The sequence below is a fragment of the Lacerta agilis genome, chromosome 6, assembly GCF_009819535.1.
Source record: "Lacerta agilis isolate rLacAgi1 chromosome 6, rLacAgi1.pri, whole genome shotgun sequence".
Lineage (NCBI taxonomy): Eukaryota > Metazoa > Chordata > Lepidosauria > Squamata > Lacertidae > Lacerta > Lacerta agilis.
The window spans coordinates 89,966,404-89,989,557 of NC_046317.1; the positions used below are offsets into that span (position 1 = coordinate 89,966,404).

At 51.3% G+C, this 23,154-nt stretch overlaps 1 protein-coding gene across 2 annotated transcripts in view; it reads right to left on the bottom strand.

Annotated features, from left to right (window-relative positions):
* SLC2A4RG (SLC2A4 regulator) overlaps positions 1-10,006 on the bottom strand; it is a 41,794-nt gene extending 31,788 nt beyond the window's left edge. Inside the window, exons 1-2 of one of the 2 annotated variants that reach the window (XM_033153794.1) lie at positions 9,500-10,006; positions 292-470 (exon numbers count right to left, since the gene is read on the bottom strand). In XM_033153794.1, coding sequence (XP_033009685.1) covers positions 292-470; positions 9,500-9,838 — 518 coding nt within the window. In that variant the 5' untranslated portion in view covers positions 9,839-10,006. The remainder of the gene's footprint in view (positions 1-291; positions 471-9,499) is intronic. The other variant, XM_033153795.1, reaches the window with a different exon arrangement.
* Between the last annotated feature and the right edge of the window lie 13,148 nt (positions 10,007-23,154).

Genomic DNA, 23,154 nt, shown 5'->3' on the forward strand with positions numbered 1-23,154 from the left:
GTGGAGTTGGAGAAAGCTATGTCTGCAGCAAAATCAAGCTACGCTCCTCGGCTGCGGCCACCAAGCTAGTTTTCAGGGAAATCTCCCTGGAAGGCCAACAACATGACCGGAAGTTTTTCCCAAATGCAGCAAAGCAATCCACTGCGAGAGATAGATAAGATACCAGCCCTTCAATAACCTGGTGCATTTTCCTTCCAATTCCCACCGTTCGATGAGCTTTGCAATAAATGAGACTCAGGAAGGAACTACCCCCTCCAGAACCCCCAAATAACTTTTCTCCAACGGCCCTACCTTTGCCTGGGCACTGGGATGTAGGCTGATTGATGCAGGGGCCCCTGGTCCAGCAGTCGGAGTGCCGCCTCCTCTTCCTCCGGCCGCTTCGGCACAGAGGGATCGGACAGGTGCCTCGGCCTCCCATCGATCGGCTCCGCTTCCGCCGGAAGCCCCTTCCCACTGCAGTGGGCAGGACTCTGGAAAAGGACACAAGAGGCTTTTGAGGCCGGGCGCAGGTAGCAATTCAACAGCAACAGCTGGCCATAACCCGAGAAAGAGAGAGAGAGCTGCCCAGCTCCTTTCAGCCCAACAGCATCGCTTCCGCCACATCCCATTATGCGGCGGCTAGTTCCGCAGATCGACGTCACACAGAAGAAGAAGAAGAAGAGTTTGGATTTGATATCCCACCTTATCACTACCCAAAGGAGTCTCAAAGTGGCTCACATTCTCCTTTCCCTTCCTCCCCCACAACAAACACTCTGTGAGGTGAGTGGGGCTGAGAGACTTTCAAAGAAGTGTGACTAGCCCAAGGTCACCCAGCAGCTGCATGTGGAGGAGGGGAGACACGAACCCGGTTCCCCAGATTACGAGTCTACCACTCTTAACCACTACACCACCAGGTCTGGGCCCCAACATAACTGTGATGAAAATGTCTGAGTTGAGTTGGGGTTTTTTACACATGGCCTTGTATTATTTCTGTGGTTCTGCTTGTATCGGTGTTCCTTTTTTAAAAAAAACAAAACCAAACTTTCCCCCCCCCCTCCCGCCGCCATGCACGTGAACAGCCAGGAAGGGCTTGGCTCTGGTTCTTAAAGCTGGGGAGCCCTTGGCTTTATCTTAGATAAACAGAGCAGGTGCGGACAAAAGCAGCCAGGGAGCTTGCCCTTATTGCAACTGAAATCCAGGCCACCCCAGCCAGCAAAGCCCGTTCCGTTCAGAACTGATAAGCGTGTCCTAACATGGAGGACGATTCCTCTTGTGCACTCGCACTAAAAATCTACTCACACCAGGGAACAGGAGCACAGCTCAGAAACAAGAAGGAACAGTTATGTTGCACCTCTGGGGGTCTATCAATCCATCTATCTTTAAGTGGATAGGCTTTTGAGCTCAGTAATCCTTTAGAACACCAATCCACTTCTGCAGAGATTGACCAGGAAAGCCAATAGTCAACCAAACAGAGGATAGCCACTGCTCCCTTTGCTGTGGCTTTTATTTTAAGTTCTGGCTCGAAAGTCTAATAAATGCCACAAATATTGAGCAGCTTCGCTTTAAGGAAACAGGGGGGGGGGATATTAATAATAGTAACAACAACAATAATTTATTTATTTATTTATTTATACCCCGCCCATCTGGCTGGGCCTCCCCAGCCACTCTGGGCGGCTTCCAACACAATATTAAAATACAATAATTCATCAGATATTAAAAGCTTCCCTAAACAGGGCTGCCTTCAGATGTCTTCTAAAAGTCTGGTAGTTGTTGTTCTCTTTGACATCTGGTGGGAGGGCATTCCACAGGGCGGGTGCCACTACCGAGAAGGCCCTCTGCCTGGTTCCCTGTAGCTTTGCTTCTCGTAATGAGGGAACCGCCAGAAGGCCCTTGGCACTGGACCTCAGTGTCCGGATAGATTGATGTGGGTGGAGATGCTCCTTCAGATATACTGGACCGAGGCCGCTTAGGGCTTTCAAGATCAGCACCAACACTCTGAATTGTGCTCAGAAACGTACTGGGAGACAATGTAGATCTTTCAAGACCGGTGTTATGTGGTCTCGGCGGCTGCTCCCAGTCACCAGACTAGCTGCCGCATTCTGGATTAGTTGTAGTTTCCAGGTCACCTTCAAAGGTAGCCCCACGTAGAGCGCATTGCAGTAGTCCAAGCGGGAGATAACCAAAGCATGCACCACTCTGGCGAGACGGTCTGCGGGCAGGTAGGGTCTCAGCCTGCGTACCAGATGGAGCTGGTAAACAGCTACCCTGGACACAGAATTGACCTGCGCCTCCATGGACAGATGTGAGTCCAAAATGACTCTCAGGCTGCACACCTGGTTCTTCAGGGGCACAGTTATCCCATTCAGGACCAGGGAGTCCTCCACACCTGCCCGCCTCCTGTCCCCCAAAAACAGTACTTCTGTCTTGTCAGGATTCAACCTCAATATGTTATCCGCCATCCATCCTCCAAATAATGATGATGATGATGATGTAAGCTGCTCTGGGAGCCTTACTGGCTGAGGAGCATGTTAAAGGTAAAGGTAAAGGGACCCCTGACCATCAGGTCCAGTCGTGTCCGACTCTGGGGTTGCGACGCTCATCTCGCTCTATAGGCCGAGGGAGCCGGCGTTTGTTCGCAGACAGCTTCCGGGTCATGTGGCCAGCATGACAAAGCCGCTTCTGGCGAACCAGAGCAGCGCACGGAAACACCGTTTACCTTCCCGCTGGAGCGGTACCTATTTATCTACTTGCACTTTGGCGTGCTTTCGAACTGCTAGGTGGGCAGGAGCTGGGACCGAGCAACGGGAGCTCACCCCGTGGCAGGGATTCGAACCGCCGACCTTCTGATCAGCAAGCCCTAGGCTCTGTGGTTTAACCCACAGCGCCACCTGGGTCCCTTGAGGAGCATGTTACAAACACTCTAAATAGACACAATAATAAATGTACCTTCTCTCCCCACCCCGGTCTTAATTCCTGTCCTTCATAGCTTATCTGACTCTGCACTAAGACGACACCAAACTGGAAAACCCTCCGGCGCTTGGCTGCCACCCTGCAGCAAAAACTTGCTTGTTGACAGAGGGCATCTGCTGGTATGAACTCAATGCTGCAAGGAGTCAGCTTTCTTTTTTTAAAACAGGAGAGCGAACCAGGGCTGCATCCGTCTACGGAATCCGACCACTGCAGCAGACTGGACCTCTCTGGACCGACCTCAGCACCAGTTCCAAAGTTCTGACCGGCGATGTAGGCGGCCTTGCACATCCAAGTGGCGGTCGTACAATTCTAGAACCTCAGCTTTCCGAGAAACTCAACTTTATCAAAAAAAAATTAAAAGCACACCACCAAGTTTCTGGGCCTCATGTCTACGAAGCTGGCGGAACCTGTTGCATGTCAGGTTAAGGCTGGAGAAAGGATACAAAGGGGAAACTCCAAGGAAGTGTGCAGAGCCGTCTCATCCATAGAGGCCGGTGGCGCGGCGCGCCAGGGCGCCCCCGTGAGCCCGCCGGCATACCGGGCTCCCCCTCCCCAACCCGCCCCCGCCCCCACGGGCAGGCGGGCACTCGCGCGCCGGCGGGCGGGCTGTAAGCCGCCCGCCCTCGCCTCCCGGAGCCCCAGCTGGAGCGCTGAAGCGGCGCGGGGCTTTGCGCGACCTTCCAGCACTCCAGCTGGGGCTCTGGGAGGCGAGGGCGGCCGGCTTGCAGCCCGCCCGCCGGTGCGCGAGCGCCCGCCCGCCCGCCCCTCATCCTCCGCCCGCCGGCGCGCGAGCGCCTGCTCCAACGCCACGCCCCTCATCCCCCGCTCGCCCCCTCCCCCCTCCCGAGGGGCGGCCAGCGCGGGAGGGTGGCGGGCGGAGAGGCGGCAGGCTGGGGGCGCCGAGGGATCGCTGCGCCAGGGCGGCTGATCCCTCTAAGACGGGCCTGGAAGTGTGTATGGCTCTGCCTCCAGCCAATTATTCCACACCATCTTCCCACCTTTAAAAAAAAGCCCAGGAGAAAATATGCAGCACCCACCTACTGGACATTCAGTGGTACTGTTGCCCTGCCAAAATAGGAGCTAGAATACAGATGAAACTCGAAAAATTAGAATATCATGGAAAGGTTCATTTCTTTCAGTAATTCAACTCAAAAGGTGAAACTAATATATGAGATAGACTCATGACATGCAAAGCGAGATACATCAAGCCTTTATTTGTTACAATTGTGATGATTATGGCGTACAGCTGATGAGAACCCCAAATCAACAATTTCAACTTTGGGGTTCTCGTCAGCTGTGCGCCATAATCATCACAATTATAACAAATAAAGGCTTGACATATCTCGCTTTGCATGTCATGAGTCTATCTCATATCTTAAACTCCAGTAGCTAATGAAAACAATTGCTTACATAAATGGACTTTTCCACGATATTCTAATTTTTCGAGTTTCACCTGTATGTAGTCCAAAACTGGTTTGAAGTCCATATTGTGATATCGGTTTCATGATTTTAGAACTGGATATACATTATGAATCATGGTGTGCAAGTGAGTGTTGTGCTATGCAAAAATCACAATGCGGGGAAAACCGTGAAGGCTCCATCCTTATTTCAGACATTGTGACATATCGATATATTGTGATGTTTAGCTGGTGATATATTAAGATGCTGAAAAACATCGCCCAGCTCTACCAGGGAGGATGGAAGTTAGGGGGCAACAGGCTGAAAAAGGGACCCCCCCCAACACACACACAAATTACTTTGGGGGAGGATGGAGAGAATTAGAAAAAGAGTATTTTGATGAAGGGCTCACCTTCAAAAATATTTGTACTAGTAGAATTGTAATGTTTTCAACAACACACCAGAGCACTGTCAAATAAACGTTTGGCTTATGGTGTTATTATGTTTGGCATATTAGCATTAAGGATTTAATAGGGTTGCTTATATTTATAGGTGTGTGAGGATAAACACACGTTTTGTGTGTGTGTGTGTGTGATATTACACAGTGGTACCTCCTTTGAATTATGCTGCTGGAGGAGACTCTTGAGAGTCCCATGGACTGCAAAAAGATCAAACTTATCCATCCTTAAAGAAATCAGCCCTGAGTGCTCACCGGGAGGGCAGATACTGAAGTTGAGGCTCCATTACTTCGGCCACCTCATGAGAAGGGAAGACTCCCTGGAGAAGACCCTGATGTTGGGAAAGATGGAGGGCACAAGGAGAAGGGGACGACAGAGGATGAGATGGTTGGACAGTGTTCTTGAAGCTACTAACATGAGTTTGGCCAAACTACGAGAGGCAGTGAAGGATAGGCGTGCCTGGCGTGCTCTGGTCCATGGGGTCACGAAGAGTCGGACACAACTGAACGGCTGAACAACCACCTCTGGTTTGAGAACGGGATCCTTGGCCTAACCCTGTCTAGATTACTGCAATGCATTATACATAGGGCTGCCTCCGAAGACAGTCCGGAAGTTTCAGCTGGCACAGAGTTCAGCAGGCCAGGTTGCTCACCGGGGTTTGAGCATATTACACCCAATTCAAAGTGCTGGGTTTGACCTATAAAACCTTAAACGGCTCAGGACCGCAATGCCTCAAGGACCCCCTCTCCCCATATGACCTCTCCTCCGTGAGAGGTCTGGAGGGCGGCGACACGAGAACAAGCCTTTTCTGCAGTGGCTCCCCATCTGTGGAATGCTCTCCCCAGGGAGGCTCGCCTGGGACAACAACAACAACAACAACAACAACAACAACAACAACAACAACAACAACAACAACAACTTATTTCTATCCCGCCCATCTGGCTGGGTTTCCCCAGCCACTCTGGGCGGCTTCCAACAAAAGATTAAAAATACATTAAAAATCAGTCATTAAAAACTTCCCTAAACACACACTGTACGTCTTTAGGTGCCAGGCGAACATGTTCCTCTTCAACCAGGCATTTGGCTGATTTAATATTCTACAGTGTGTATGTGGGAAGGGGGGGGGGGCTAAATTGTTTAGTTCTTTTCGTTTTAGTTATTTACTTGTTTTTATCTTGTATTTTATTCCGTGATCCGCCCTGAGATATTGTGGTGAAGTGTGGTATATAAAGTTAATAAATTAATGCAAATAATAAAAATAAATCAACTTCCAGTCCAAAATCCTGGAGTGGCGCAACCACACCGTGACCAGGAACGGGGAGCCTCTGGCCCTCCAGATGTTACTGGACTCCAACTCCCATCAGCCCCAGCCTGCAGGGTCAACGGTCAAGGGTTCGGACAAGTGTGGCCTATCAGCAGCTGGAGGGCCACACATTCCTCATCCATGGCATCGGCACCATGGAGCTGAATGGACCAGTGATCTGACTCTGCATAAAGTAAGATTCCCGGAACATGTTCAGGAAGGATTCCCAAGCAACATGGAAGCCCCAGTTCATTGGAAAATCCCTCCCAGCCCCCTTTGGCTCTTGAAATTTGCCTGCTTTAAGACTTGTGCATGCCCCCAAGTGATGTCCAGAGGCTGGAAACAAGGGAGTGGTCTTCTTGGTGGTGGCCCCCAATCTGCCTCATGTGGGAGAGAGTTCCACAGTTTAACAATGCGCTGCTCAAAGGAGGACTGTCTTTTATCTGTCCTCAATGCTCCAACCTTCAGCTTCCTTTTACAGCCACGATTTATAGTGCAACGATGGAGGAGAAACTTTTCTATTTCCACCTTCTACATGCAGAGCATACTTCCACACACCTCTACCGTATCCCCTCTTATTCGCCTTTTCTGTAAACTAAAAAGTCTCAAGACACTGCAACCTTTTCTCACTCCACCAGCTGGGTCATTTCACTTGCCCTTTTCCAACTCATCAAGACCCCTGTTGAGATGAGGTATTCAAAATGGGGCACTGCAAACTGCAGGAGGAGAGAAGGGGCTGGGCAAGGTGGGCCACCGGCCTGGTCCAGCAGAACCTTTTCCTACAAGGGACCACCAGGGCTCATCTAGTCCAACCCCCCCCCGGCAAGGCAGGAATAATCAAGGCCTAACATTTGCACCCGTATAGTTAAAGCTATGGTTTTCCCAGTAGTAATGTACGGAAGTGAGAGCTGGACCATAAAGAAGGCTGATCGCCGAAGAATTGATGCTTTTGAATTATGGTGCTGGAGGAGACTCTTGAGAGTCCCATGGACTGCAAGATCAAACCTATCCATTCTGAAGGATATCAGCCCTGAGTGCTCACTAGAAGGACAGATCCTGAAGTTGAGGCTCCAGTACTTTGGCCACCTCATGAGAAGAGAAGACTCCCTGGAAAAGACCCTGATGTTGGGAACAGGGGCGTCGCTGGGGAGGGGCGGTAGGGGCGGTATGCCCCCAGTGACAGGGTGAGCGGCGGCGGGTGAGGGTGACAAGCGGTGGCCACTCCCGCCACTCCCACGCGCCGCTGCTCCCTCCGTCACCCCAGGAGCAGCGGCGCTGCACAGACGGGGTGCTCACTCGGCCAAGCGAGCACCCCGTCCGCTGCTCCTCCCGGGGTGACCGGTGGTGCGTGGGGGGTGGGGGGGCCGCAGCTTGTCACCCCTGCGCGCCGCCGCTCGCTCCGTCGCCGTGGGAGCAGCAGCGCACAGTGTGTGCGGTGCTGCTGCTCCCGGGGCGACGGAGCGAGCGGCGGCGCGTGGGGTGGCGGGCGGCTTCCTCTCCCACCACTCCCACGCACCGCCGCTCCGCTCCCTGCCCGCTGGGCTCAGGGAGCGGAGCCCGGGGGAAAGGACAGGGGCAGGCCAGCTGGCCCAACCGCTCTCCTTTCCCTGGGACGGCTCCGCTCACGGAGCGCAGCGGGAGAGGGGTGGGCCAAGTGGCCCGCGCGGAGGCGTTGTTCCGTGCGCATGCGTCATGCGCACGGAGCGATGCCCCGCCCCCATGGGTGCCGCTGGGCTTGCCGCCCCCAGCAGCCCAGCGGTTAGCTACGCGCCTGGTTGGGAAAGATGGAGGGCACAAGGCGAAGGGGACGACAGAGGATGAGATGGTTGGACAGTGTTCTCGAACTACTAACATGAGTTTGGCCAAACTGCGGGGGGCAGTGGAGGATAGGCGTGCCTGGCGTGCTCTGGTCCATGGGGTCACGAAGAGCCGGACACGACTGAACGACTGAACGACAACAACAACAACATTTGCACCAGCCTTTGCCAAGCAGATTGCCCTGCAGGTGTTTTGGCTTCCAACTCCCACGAGCGCCAGATTCTGCCCACCGCCGCCTCCGAATCAACTCGCCCTTTCGGACTCCCAACAGGACTCCAAAAGAGACGCCTCCCCGCCCCCTGCACGGCGCACGTGTGATTCCCCAGCCAAGCGCTCCGGAGGCGGGCGCTGCCGTTCCCCCACCCACAAATCGAGGCAGATCCCACCCACCACGGCAGGCGGGCCCTCCCCTCCAGGCCCAGCGCGGTGCCAGTTCTGCAGAATGATTGATGGCCCGTCCCTCCGAGCAGCTCGCGCCCCGCCATGCAGGGGTGGAGACCCGATGGGGCGGGGATGGGCTCGGGCGGAAAAAGAGAGAGAGAGAGAGGGAGAAGGCGGCTCTGCAGCTCCGCTCCACGTCCCGGCCCATTGCAATTCCCTCCCCTCGATCAAAACTTTCAGCGCAAGCAAAGCAAGCAGCAAGAGGCGCCATCTTTTAGCGGAGGGGAATCAAACTTTCCGCCGGGGCTGCTGCGAGGCCGGGGGCGCCTTTCGGGTTTGCCAGCTCGACCCGATGGCGCGCGCGCTCTTTGCAAGCGCAGCGGGGCAGGGGCTCGGCGCTGTCACGGGCCCTTTTGCTTCGGGGGCCTAGCGGAGCCCCCAACACAGCCCTACTGTTTAGAATTGACGTCCGAGCAAAGCACTCCAAGGATCGCACTGCGCGGCTACTAGTCTCTGCTGTCCCCGCTCCAAGCAGATCCTAGGCAAAAAAGAGTGCGCGCGCGGTTGCCGTCCGCAAAGAAGCCGGGTCTTTCCAATCCACCCGGGACTTCTTTTTCGCAAGCAACCGCGGTGGCTCTCAGTGGCTTCGTGTAAGGGCCGCTCCTCCAGCCCACCCTTCCTATGCAACTTCCCGGTCCCACCCTCCAGCTGCCATGCATGGCTCTGCGTGGTTCCCCTTCCCCCCCCCCCCCGTTTGCAAATATAATGCACCCCCCTCAACTGAAATCCGCCTCAAAGTTTCTAAGCGTCTCTTGCCAAACGGGTTGGGGACTCTCCTTTTTCCGATCTCTGCAAATTTAATATTCCTTACACACGCCCCGTACTCCTGGCCTCCCCTGCGCAGGACAGCCGTATCTCTTTCCCCGCCCGCCCCCCGCCCCAAAAGTCCACGAAGGAAGCAGGAGCGCCGCGAAGCCCTCAGCCGTCGAGTCTTTGCAACTTCAGCTAGTCGCCTGCGTCTCTCGCCCGCCCGCCCTCCGGCCCTCCGTGCTCCTGTGCGCCATGGCGGGACACACCCACCCGCTTCTCCTTCGGCAGATCCGACAGCGCGCGGCCAAGGCCGGGAGCAGCAACACGGGACGGGACCAGACGGGGCGGGAGAGAGAAGTTGCCGCCTCCCCCCGCTTTTTACCTTTTGCAAAAGCTGGAGCCTGCCTTTGCTGCCGGCCGGGGAGCTCCTGCCGGCGCCGTCCTCGCAGCTCCTGCGCCGGGACCTCCTCCGGATCGACGCCGGGTCTTCCACCAGCACCGTGTAGACAGCGTTGCTGGACGTCTCGGAGGAGGAGGAGGAAGGGGGGTACGGGGAGGTGAGCGGTTTGCAGGAGGCGGAAATCACCCCGCAGCACAAGCCGGGCGCCGGGGGGCTGCCGTCGGGGCAGCAGGGTCCCGCGGACGTCAAGCCGGGCGGCGGGGAGCAGATCCTACCGCCGGAGGAGGCGAGGCGTTTGAAAAGACGCGGCTTGGGCTCCATGACTGGGGTGAAGAGGGGGGTGTGCCGCAAGCCCCCTTCCCCGCAGAGGGCGAGGGGGGGCCGCCGCAGAAGCTTTGCGGGGTGAAGCCCCCCGCGCTGCCTCCGAGACTTTCCCTCCCGCCAGCCAGCCAAGCGAGAGAGAGAGAGAGAGAGAGGCTCCCCCCGGACCACGCCCCCCTCTCCTTCCCCACCGCCTGCTGCCCGCGCTGCCTTCGGCTTCTCCTCCTCCTCCTCCCGCCCCTCTCGGAGCTCGTGCAAGCGGAGGGAGCCGGGTTAAAAAAAAAAAAAAAACACGCACACGCGCGCGCACTCTCACACACACACACATTTCTCTCCGCTCCCCTCTTCGCCGCGCGCCATTGGCCCGCTCGCTGTATCAACATTCCGAAATGGAACGGTGCCCGGAGCCGGCTCGAGCGCCGATTGGCCGGCCCGGCGTTGCCAGTTGCAAACCGGGAGGAGGAGACGGAGGAGGCGGCGTTCTAAAGCCGGCACGCCCCCTCCTCCTCCGCCGCCGCCTCCTCTTGCAAGCGAGTATTAAAAAAGAAAAAGAAAAGGAGGGCTGGTTGGCTGTTGGTTTATCTATGTGCATTTTTTTTTTTAACATATATGTGTGTGCAATTTCTTTCTTTCTTTTTTTAAGCCGCGCTGGTGGAGTCAGAAAGGGGAGGTCTCGCCTCGGGGAGGGGAAAGCCGGCCTTTCCGCCGCTCGCTCCAGCGGCCATCTTCGACGAAAGGGGGGGCGGAGGCGCCCGGCAGCGAGAGAGAGAGAGAGAGAGAGCGGCGGCCGGGAGACCGACCGAGAGCCGCCTCTGATTATTAAGATGACGGTTGCTGCTGCTTGAAGTTGCAAAAAAGAAAGAAAGCGGGGAGGGCACGCGCCGCCACTTTTAATAAGGATTTTGTGGGGAGCGGGGTGCTCACGGCCGCCGCTTCCTTGCGATCCAACTGGGACTTGGTTTTTAGCGAGACTGTGTGATAGCTGCGCGCAGGTGGTGGTGGTGGGCTGCCGCAACTTGAATCCCCACCGCCCAAATCCCTGCACGCAGAAAAGCAGCAAGTCAGGCCGGGACCCCTCCTCACTGGCGCGCTCGCGTCCTGCTGCGCTGCTTGCTGTTTGTTTCGTACTGAGGAGCAACCAAACTGCTCCTCTAAAGCGATGGAAGCTCAGGCGCAGGTTCACAAACTGTTGCTGTAGACCTGAAAGCCACCTTACATTTAAAGCACTCTGATAACAACTTTAAAGAGTCGTGGCTTCCCCCCAAAGAATCATGGGAAGTGTAGTTTGTTCAGGGTGCTGAGCGTTGTTAGGAGAAATCCTACTCCAGGTGCTTTCAACCTTTTTGAGTCCACGGCTCCCTTGACCAATTACCTTCTTTCTGAGGCACCCTTGTGGGGCTCAGGAGCCCAGTTATGTGGTCCCCCCCTTGCCTTCAGAGCTAGCAGCCCCTCACCCTTTTTCGAACACTCTCCCTTGTGGAGTGTTCCCTCGGCCTCATCTCTTCTCCCCTCTCCTTGGGAGTCCTCCCGGCAGCTGCCCCCCCCCCCCGGGCCCTGCCCCTAAGAGAGCTGCCTCCCAGAGGCACCATTCACCCAGGGAGCTTGTAGCCAGAGGTGCTGCAGCAAACAGCTGCGCAAGCCTTTGGGATACAGGTGGGTAGCCGTGTTGGTCTGCCATAGTCAAAACAAAGTAGAAAATTCTTTCCAGTAGCACCTTAGAGACCAACTGAGTTTGTTCTTGGTATGAGCTTTCGTGTGCATGCACACTTCTTCAGATACACTGAAACAGAAGTCACCAGATCCTTAAATATAGTGAGGGAGCGGGGGAGGGGTATTACTCAGAAGGGTGGTGGGAATGAGTGATCAGCTGATAGGTGTGGAAAACCTGTTGACGACTCTTAACCTCTTAAGGGCTGCAATTAGTCTTGCAGGGAAAGGCAAGGGGTGAGATGGCTAAAGATAGCTTGTTATGTATAATGAGATAAGAATCCAATGTCTTTGTTCAGACCAGGTTTCTCCATGGTTTTAAGTTTGGTGATTAGTTGCAATTCAGCCACTTCTCTTTCCAGTCTATTTCTGAAATTTCTTTGTATTAAGACAGCCTTTGGGAGGCAGAGGGGTGAGAGGGCATCAGAGGAGGAAGGGAAGGAAAGAGGGACACCCAGGGCATCATTCAAGGCACCCCAGGGTGCCATGGCACACTAGTTGAAAGCAATGGCCCTAGTCCCTCCAGTGCGTGGAATAACCCTTAATCCCTCTTGAGAGTTGTAGCTCTCAGAGAGGAAGAGGGACTGTGACTATATTAAGTTACAACACAGTCGTCTACTGAAGATCTGGCAGCTGAGGGCCACATTCCCTCATAGGAAACTTTCCAGGGCCACATGCCAAGGGGAGGCAGGGCCAGGGATAAAAATGAGCAAGCGCCGTTTCCTGCGCACTTCCGGGTCAGTGTGGCACCAGAAATAGGTTTTGTGTGTGCGCACGGGCCTCCGCAGACCCGGGAGTGCGCCAGAAATGACGCATGCGCACAAGCTATTTCCGGCACCGCGCCGATCCAGAGATGGGCAGTCGTGCCGGTAAGAGTGGGCGACGGTCGTTGCGCACTGGATAATTGGCTCGCTCGGGCTGTATCTGAACCATGGGCCTTAGTTTGGGCACCCCTGGCCTAGGGCTTGCCGATCTGAAGGTGTGAGCTCCCGTTGCTTGGTCCCTGCTCCTGCCCACCTAGCAGTTCGGAAGCACGTCAAAGTGCAAGTAGATAAATAGGTACCGCTCCGTTGGGAAGGTAAACGGCGTTTTCCGTGCACTGCTCTGGTTAGCCACAAGCGGCTTTGTCATGCTGGCCACATGACCCGGAAGTTGTCTGCGGACAAACAAACACTGGCTCCCTCGGCCAATAGGACGAGATGAGCGCCGCAACCCCAGAGTCGTCTGCGACTGGACCTAATGGTCAGGGGTACCTTTACCTGTGTGTGTGTGTGTGTGTGTGTGTGTGTGTGTGTGTGTGTGTAAAAATCTCTTAAGTGGTTTGCGTAAAAAACAATGAAAATGCAACAAAATTCAACAACTATTCTTTTTAATAAAATAAATGAAATGCAGCAAAAAAAATGCCTCATTCTAGCCACACAAAAAGTTTCTACAGAGAGAGAGTGCTCCTTCCCAGAAAGCAAGAGGCATTCTCTTTAAGGTTGCCGGGTGAAGAGCACCCCAGAATCTGAGATTCTAGGGCCCAAACTTGAGACCTAGGTGTGGCCCCTTGTGATGTCACAGGGTGGCCCCTAGAGATGGAGGTTAATTGGGAGAGGGGAAGCGGAGGAGAGCAAACCCATCAGAGTGTCTATGCTATATAATTTGCAGCTAGCTCCTTCCAGGCTGAGGTTTATAAGCTCTGTGCATAGTCTCCTTAATAGATAGATAGATAGATAGATAGATAGATAGATAGATAGATAGATAGATAGATAGATAGATAGAGAGATATTAAAGGCACCCTCGCCCACCTGGAAATTCAAGCCCTCCAACAGCTGCCTGAAGTGGGCTAGGCAAACCTGGAGACTTCAAGTCAGACCTGAAGGTTTGGCAACCCCAATTTTCACTGTTGAGGGACAAATCCCAGTCAGGGAAAAACACTCCAGGAAGGCACAGAGGAGTCTGGTGAGGGCAAGGCATGTTGTGGGGGGGGGGGGGCGAGACATGAGGGGCAAACAGCAAGGCCTTGGGGGAGGAATGCATCTCCCTTTCCCACTTTTTAGGATTTGGTGCAAGCTTTACTAAGCTGGCAGAAAACCAGAGGTGCCACCGCTGTGAAAAATACGCTGGCAATAACACATGCTGCAGGCAGAACTGATGTTGCCGCCAATTTCATTATTATTTTAAAAAAATCAAATCCCAAAAGCATTAAGGAAAGCAAGAGAGTCAGACAAATTTGGAGAAATGTGGTATCGTTTTATTAAATTCACCACTAACAAAGAAAGCGAGTTTATTCCACCTCAAAGTTGTGGTGATTTACGGATAACTGATATTTATGGATAACTGATCTTGGCTTCTTCTCCTCATTTCTTATCTGAGTCCGAATGTCTCGTTTCTTTGGTTTTCCCTTCTTTGTCACTGTTATCCAGATGATATCTTCACCCTGTGCTCTTGGCCTTGCATCTTACCTGTAATCTGTTACTGTGCCGTTATTATTGTTTGTTTGTAAAACTTAGTAAAAACTTTAAAAGAAAATATCACTGTAAAAATAATAATAAATCAGATTTCTAGCTCTCGCCAGAGTCACCCCAGACATATCTGAACATGTGCAAGGACCCGTTGCCAAAATATCCCATAATTTCTGGCAAGGGGCAGGAGGAGAGGGCGAGGAAGCTCCTTGGCGGCTTCTCCTCTGGCCTCTGATCACATTCTCATGCCTGCATGCTCTTAAAAGCAAATGATCAGGATCTGGCCCTGGTAGCCCGACAAGGGACAAATTGCTGACCTACTTCCCAAGACTGTCGCAATGAAAAAGATCAGGAAGCACTTGGCATGGGTTGCTCCTGCTGTTTTCAACACACACACAAGCAGACACACAAACAGACACACACACAGTGCTACGCACATGATTCCTAGCAGCACATTCCAGCTAAGAGGTTGGAGGCCACAGTTCCTTCACGATCAAGTGGGTTAATAATTAAGAATCGTTATCTAGGTACTGTCGGTAGTTCCCAAAGTTGGCGGCTTGTCTTGTTTGAGCAACTCATGCATCCCCCCCCCCGCCCCAACCCGCATTCAGATTCAACGATGCTTTCATGTTGCTGAAGAGCCCCCATCAATACCTTACCTGGGAGCCAGCCAGAATTGACCCACCGACAGCTACGCATCTCGGTTGCCTTCATCTCTGCAGTGGAGTGCCTGGAACCCAGTTTCGGGACTCCAAGCCAAAAGAATAACACTTGCCAAGGGAACGGCATCTCGCCGGCCACTATTATAACAGGATCCCTTATCCAGCAGGCTCTTAAGTTCTTAATGGTTTGCTTCGTACACAGGGGGGAAACTGAGGCTGGAGTCGCCGGGCTACAGTTCCGATCACCCACCAACAGCCATCGGCAAAAGGACTCTGCTGCACAACCAACGCTGCAAACCTATAACCATTATTTACCTTGGAGAAAGACTCGTTGAATTCAATGGGACTTACTTTTGAGCCGATGTGGAAATGCTCTGTTAGCATTGATCGGGAACAGAAGCACCGGGGTCCAGTTTTGCTTTTCGGTTCATTTAAAAACTCTTAAGGATAAACAGCCACGATTACTCAAGAATTAGACAGTTGTGCCACCTCTGCGTCGGTTTAACCCGCCTATAAAATGCATACATCGAATGCAATCCGAATATAGCTTTCTTAATGTCCTCTAGTTACAGGTACCGTAGGTAGCTGTGTTGGTCTGCCATAGTCAAAACAAAATAAAATAAAAAAATTCCTTCCAGTAGCACCTTAGAGACCAACTAAGTTTGTTCTTGGTATGAGCTTTGGTGTGCATGCACACTTCTTCAGATCGTACCAAGAACAAACTTAGTTGGTCTCTAAGGTGCTACTGGAAGGAATTTTTTTAGTTAATGTCCTCTAGTTTGCCCCAGAATCAATGGGCCTAGCTTTACAAGACAAAAGATGTGAAATTTTTAATATGCTTTTGCTTCTTTCCCTTTTTTTTTTTTGCTTCTTTCCCTTTTTTTTTCTTTCTTCCTCCCCCCCTTCCTTTTTCCCATCCCCTCCTAATCCCACTCTTTTTTATCCTTTTTCGTTTGTCTTTTGACCCTCTTTTTAGGATTATTCTTTTAATATTGTTAAATTATGTACGGGTTGTATATAGAGGTGTGTGTGTTTCCTTTCTGTGTGTGTTTTGAAATTGTTATGTATTCTGTTGAGTTATGTGTATGATTTTGCTGTATAATAAAATTTAAAAAAAATTAAAAAAAAGAAAAAGAAATTTTTAATATGCACTAATGTTGCTTTTGAATTATGGTGCTGGAGGAGACTCTTGAGAGTCCCATGGACTGCAACAAGATCAAACCTATCCATTCTCAAGGAAATCAGCCCTGAGTGCTCACTAGAAGGACAGATCCTGAAGTTGAGGCTCCAAGACTTTGGCCACCTCATGAGAAGAGAAGACTCCCTGGAAAAGACCCTGATGTTGGGAAAGAAGGAGAAGGGGACGACAGAGGACGAGGTGGTTGGACAGTGTTCTCGAAGCTACTAACATGAGTTTGGCCAAACTGCGGGAGGCAGTGAAGGATAGGCGTTCCTGGCATGCTCTGGTCCATGGGGTCACGAAGAGTCAGACACGACTGAACGACTGAACAACAACAACAATGTTGGGTAAAATGGAGCGGTCCAGCTGTTGACCAGGGTTAGCAGGTGACATCAGTACTGATCACAAACACAACTTGCCTTCAGGTAGATTCCGGCTCGGCTCATGGCGCTGGAATTAACCTATAAGGATCTGAGTCTAAGGTAGCCCTCGCCAACCTCATAGAAGGCATTTCATAGACCTCTGACAGAATCACAGCATTGGAAGGGACCCTGATGATCAAGAGTTTGGGTGTAATCTTCGACGCCTCCCTCTCCATGGTGTTGCAGGTTGCAGCAACAGCCAAGGTGACATTTTTCCATCTCCGCCGTATCAAGCAGTTGGTCCCTTACCTTTCTCGCCCTGATCTGGCCACTCTGATCCATGCGACGGCCACCTCCAGGCTTGATTGCTGTAACTCGCTCTACGCGGGGCTGCCCTTGAAACTGACCCAGAAACTCCAGCTGGTGCAGAATGCTGCAGTGAGGCTCCGCACGGGGTCCTTGCCATGGGAGCACATTCACCCAGTGCTATACCAGCTGCACTGGCTCCTAGTGGAGTACAGGATCAGATTTAAGGTGCTGCTTTTAACCTTTAAAACCCTATACGGCCTAGGAACCTTTTACCTACGCAACTGCCTCTCCTGGTATGTCCCACAGAGGACCTTACGGTCTGCAAATTACAACACCCTGAAGATTCCGGGCACCAGGGAGATTAGACTGGCTTCGACCAGAGCCAGGGCCTTTTCGGCTGTGGCCCCGGCCTGGTGGAACGCTCTCTCACAAGAGACCAGGGCCCTGCAGGATTTGACACCCTTCCACAGGGCCTGCAAGACAAAGCTGTTCCACCAGGCCTTTGGTCAGAGTTGAGTCTGACTCATTTTCTCTTTGTGTAAGAACAAGAACGAAGGTTTCCCAGCCCACTCACAGGTCCTTATAATATCAGTGGAAACAGCTGGTAACAGCCTTCAATTTTAACCTGGGGATTGTAATTTGTCCAGTTTTAACTTTAATTTTAATTAATTTTGGGGTGCATTTTAATCGATTGATTGCTTTTTTATGCATATTGTTTTATTTATATGATGTTAGCCACTCTGAGCCCGGCTCCAGCCAGGGAGGGCAGGATACTATTATTATTATTATTATTATTATTATTATTTTTATTATTATTATTATTATTATCTAGTCTAACCCCCTATAATGCAGGAATATGCAGCTGTCCCTTACGGGGATTAAACCTGCAACCTTGGCATCATCAGCACCACGCTCTAACCAACTGAGCTATCCACCTGGTTCCCTCCAGATGTTTTAACACATGCTGGCTAGAGCTGATGGGAGTTGTAGTCCCAAAATCTGGAGGGCGCCAGGTTGGCAAAGGCTGATCTAAGTGAATGCTTATCCACACTTCCATTTGCCACGTTGCTTTCCCCTGGGGAAACACACACGGTTTAACGCCGAATGGGAACAAACGGCAACAGAGTTTGCCATTTGTTTTGATTTACCTCTAAGGAGCGGGTTTTGCGGGGTTGGGGGGGAAGAGGCGGTACAAAGGTAAAACTGCTTGGGCCCTTGCTTTCTAAGTACAGGACAAGCAGGAATGTGGACGAACCCATGGATAATCCCTCTACCCTAGGAAGCAAGCATGCTAGAGAAAGCATTCTCCCTGACACCCTAGCTTTCTATGTGCAGGGAATGTTTAGAACACGGAGGAGGAGCATTCCGTCATGTGAAGTCCCACTGGCAATTTAAAGTGGTCCATTCTAGGTAGGTAGTGGTGCATCCCATATTTGGTCATCAAATATGGAATTAAATCCGGGGGGGGGGGGCGGGAATCAGTGGCCATGCTGGTTTAGAATTGGAGTCCAACGATACCTGGAAAGCCATAGGCTCCTCACCAGATCCCCACCCTGTGTTAAAAGATCTTGCCCAAACTCACCCTTCAGATCAAAAACTGACACTTAAAAAACACACCCCAAAACCACCTAAATGTACCCGTTTGCTGAACAGTATCCCTGCAGGGCACGTAGCCCGACATCTGAATACTGTATGTTCTTTTTGGTCTCTCTTAACTTCCTATTATACAAATTTCTGCTGCGACTGGAGCTAAAAATGATTGTGTTTAAAGGCAATACGTGCTTCCTGTTAAAACTCCAGTGAACTGTGTTGGTTCGTGATTCTGCTTCTGGTAAAAAAAGAAAAAGGAAAGAAAATTCTTTTAAAATCAAGAGACGTAGTAGAACTGCTGGTTGTAGCCAGCCAGGGGGTTTATTTGAATAGTTTGTGTTTATTTTGATTTATTTAGGCGGAATGCTGCAAGCTTCGACAACGCTGCCTCCTAATCCCATAGGATGGATCCTCCGGGATCACCCCCAAAAAGTGGCTCCAACGAGCCACCCAGCACCCTGCTTCCATTCGTGGCAAGCCCAATGCTTAACTTCAGAAGAGTCTGGATGCTGGATCAAACCAGTGGCCCATCCAGTCCAACATCCTGGAAGTGGGTTGTACTAGATGACCCTTGGCGTCCCTTCCAACTCTACGATTCCATGATTCTATGATCCTGCTCTCTCATTGTGGCAAACCAGGTTCCCCATGTCAAAAGGGCAGCAGCAGTGCTCTCCACAGGCAGGGCACAAAAAGCCGCAGCCCTCCCACCAGGCTTGCCCGTCAGCAGCTGGCCTTCAAAGGTAGACTGCCTCTGAACCTGGAGGCTCCATTTTGCTTAGGGAAGAAGAAACCCAAGCACAGGGGCCAAATACAACATTTCTTTCAGCCCTCCGGTCTTTCCCAAGCCACACCTCTCACCTTGCTTCCCCCCCCCTCCGGGAATGTTTTTGCCTTGCTGGACTATGCCCTTCGGGTTGGTTCGTGTAGGGAGAGGCGATCCTTGAGGAATTGCTGTCCTGAACCGCATAAGGCTTTGTAGAGCAAAACCAGCACTTTGAGCCACAGCTGGGGCCACAGCCAACAATCTGGCCCCCCAAGTCTGCGCAAACTGCCCTTTCCAAACCGTCTTCAAAGGCAGCCCCATAGAATCATAGAGTTGGCGTCAACTAGTAGCAGGGTGAATTCGATTTAAATCAAATCAATTTAAATCACGATTTAAATCACCAGTCAGTAAGACTTGATTTAAATCTCTTTTTTTACAGAAAGACTCATTCTTGCTGTTATAATCTTAATATTTACAGCCAGATGAAGGTTTCATTCTTGGAATAATAAATTTTCAGAGTAGTTTTCACAGTTATGTCAAAAATTACTGATTTGGTTATAGTATTAGAAATACATAGATCAGTAATTATGAAATTATAGAAGTGTGCAAGCACACGAAAACTTATACCCGTAATTCAAAAGCATCAGTTCTTCGGCGATCAGCCTTCTTTATGGTCCAGCTCTCACTTCCGTACCTCACTACTGGGAAAACCATAGCTTTAACTATACGGACCTTTGTCGGCAAGGTGATGTCTCTGCTTTTTAAGATGCTGTCTAGGTTTGTCATTGCTTTCCTCCCAAGAAGCAGGCGTCTTTTAATTTCGTGGCTGCTGTCACCATTTGCAGTGACCATGGAGCCCAAGAAAGTAAAATCTCTTATGTTGTAATTGTGTTGCATAGACGACTTAATTTAGTATATCCCTGCACAGCTGAGCCACCAGTCAAAGCTGATGGAAGGCACTTTGAGTCTCAAGTGACAAGGAACCCAGAAGTACACCGAAGCTACCTACAGTACATGCTCCTTCTTAGAGAGTGTAACCTTACCCAGAGGAAGGCACAACCCATTCATCCTGTTGAGGGAACCACCCACTAACCGTGCCTCATTCTTGCCCAGTCTTGCCCAGATTAAGTTTCAGCTTATTGGCATCCATCCAATTACCGAGCCAACACATAGATCTGGCATATCTACCGCCAAACCTGCAGATGTAAAGGAGAAGCAGAGCTGCGTGTCATCAGCACATTGCTGATAATGGCAGCAAAAGGATTAAACACAGTCTCTTCTGCCTTTCGCAGCAACCCAGCTACAAGTGTAGGGATGGGGGACAAACTCGGTTCAGTTTGCATTTGAAGGCAAACGTATATATTTTGCACTTCGTGAAAGAACGTGCGATCCAAAGCGCAGATACGGTATGTTTCAAAATGTGCACTTATATGGCTTTTGCAGAGCGGTCCTCCAGCCAAGTAATGTGCACGAAACCACACACGCCGAGGCAAAGCATGCATAAAAGCACATATAATAGTGGGCCCAGAATACAAAAATGAATTACATTAGGGGGGGATGGGTTTGCGGGAATGTGCTTGCTACGCACAATTGCATACACAAATGCGCATCAGGGTAATTTTGCATGAAAAGGCAGATGGATTTCATAAGGAATGTTTAAAAAAGATTTGCAAATGTGTGTGGAAATGTAGAGAACTGGAGATTGGGGAAATGAGAAACTGAAATGGACTGATTTGCCCATTCCTGTTAATTGCGCCAGGAGCAGAAAAGGTGGTAAAAATTAGTGCCAACTGCAACAAAAACCCTGTTGTCGGACAACTTTTAAAGGTCCCAAGGCGGCAGATCTCCTCCTGCTGCATCTTCTCATCCGCTGTGGCTGCTGGTTCTGGTTTCTGTGCAGTTCAAGTCCCCCCCCCCCCCGCCGCCTCCCTCAGCCTGTACAACTCTTCGTAAAGTTTTGCTTCATTCATTCCCTTTTGCCAGCTGGCTCTGATCAAAAAGCTTTTAATATTACGAAACAAAGACTTTTGGGTGGGGGGGAGAAGAAGAGAAGGTTGAACAGGCTGCAAGGAATCACTAACCGGCCCATCCTGGAAAGAGTTAACAGGACAGTGGTATGTTATTGGCCAGCAAAGCAACCGCCCCTTTGGGATCCTGGCTTATTCCCCCCCCCCCAACCTTCCTTCCACCTCCTCTTCCCCTTTCCCTTAAATTATTATCAGGCTAACAAGTCTGGGCTGTTCTTGAGCCAGCTCGGGGTGTCAACTTGCAAACTGCTCGCTCTTCCTTTTCCTTCCTTTTCCTCCTTTCCTACTTCTCTTTCTTTCTTCCAAATCGTGTTTAATCTTTAACTCAAAAAATGCTGATCTGGCCCTTTTTTTAAAAAAATTATTTTTTAAACATCAATTTACATATTACGCAATCTCAGCAAATACAGGCATTTTGCAAGAGAGGGTAGTGCAAAACGGCAATGGACCTTGCCGGCGGTTGCTCTCCCCACATCCTGGCTCAGAAGGTTTCTACACTCCACCCCCCCCCCAACACACCTTTCACCCCCAAACCGCAGCCTGAGAAGACCGAGTATGGAAGTGTGTTTGTGTGTGTGTGCCCTTTTTAATGGAAACTATCCGATTTGCAGTTTCTGAAGCAAAAGCACATCTTCCCTTCAATATTCACACTTATCTGCGCTTCGCAAGGTCGCTCTCCAACCGAATAGCGGGGTTGAAAATGCACAAGTTAGTGAAAATAAATGCTTTCGATGGGTGAAATTGCCTGCAGAAATGCGTTCATCAGAATTCTGACAAATTTCTGTGAAAAAAATTGCAAGCTGGCAGAGAACTGAAATGAAGACTGGGAATGTGGGAAACAAGGAGAAAAGGAAATTGGCAGATTTCCACACACACACACACACACACACACACACCATTCTGTGTGTATGGCAGGTCCTGCATTTTTCTCCATTGCAAACCCTTCACTAGCTTCTGACGTTGGAGCCACGCAGGTGCCCTTTGTGGCCTCATCTGTGCTCTTCCCACAGCGCAGCCAAGCCACAGTTGTTGGTGTCATATCATGCAGGGCCGGCCCTGCTGTTAGGCAGAGGGAGATGGCCAACTCAGGTGGCAGGTGCTGGGGGGCAGGCACAGAATGGCAGGGACGTATCGGAGGACAGAATTCGGCAGGCTATGCAGCTTGACTTGCTAGCCTGCTAAATTCCCATCACCTCTGCAGAGAGAAGATCCAATTGCTGCTCTGATCTGCTTTTTATACATGGGATTATGGGCCTCTTGTCCCTTGCCTCAGGCAGCAAAATGCATTGGGGGCAGCCCTGATCTGAGTCAAACAGTTATGGTCCACCTAGTGGGGAACAATGTGGATCCTGCTTGCGGGTTTCCCATGGGTATCTGGTTGGCCCCTGTGAGGCAAGATGGGCCACAGGCCTAATCCTGCAGTCTCTTCTTATGTCCTAGACTCAATACCCAGCATCTCCAGGTGGAGTTGGGAAAGTCTCAGAAACCTTGGAGTAGCATAGGGCAGCATAGTTGGCGTAGCCGTAGACAATATGGCTTGATAGACTAATGGTCTGGCTCGGATTAAGGCAGCTGCAGATGTTCCTAAAGCCGCTTCATGTGTCCATCCCATCCTTTAAGCTATTGCATGAGAGCCAGTGTGATGTAGTGGTTAAGAGCGGTAGACTCATAATCTGGGGAACCGGGTTCGCGTCTCCGCTCCTCCACATGCAGCTGCTGGGTGACCTTGGGCTAGTCACACTTCCTTAAAGTCTCTCAGCCCCACTCACCTCACAGAGTGTTTGTTGTGGGGGAGGAAGGGAAAGGAGAATGTGAGCCGCTTTGAGACTCCTTCGGGTAGTGAAAAGCGGGATATCAAATCCAAACTCTTCTTCTTCTTCTTGCATGTTGACGGGCGGTTGATGATGGCACCCATTCCCCACTATTTCCCAGGCGTATCTGAAATCTCCTTGCCCACATTCTTGGCTGCCCCGCCCTCCCTACTCCCTTTCTCAATGCCCCCTGGTCCTCCTCATCCTGGCTCGAGTGATGGGCCCGAGATGCCCTCCTCATTGACCTTTCGCAGGGCACAATGTCAGATGTTATTCAGAGTCACAAGACGAGGGGTTGACTCAAACTCCGTTCCAGCAGCTCTCCGGGACACACAAGCACAGTTGTTGTTCGGAACAACACCAATTTGTTCCAGTCACCCGGCTAGCACTTCTCCCGCTCAACTTCCATCCATGCGGTGACTCGGTGGATTACAACGAGGGCATGAAAAAGAAGTGTC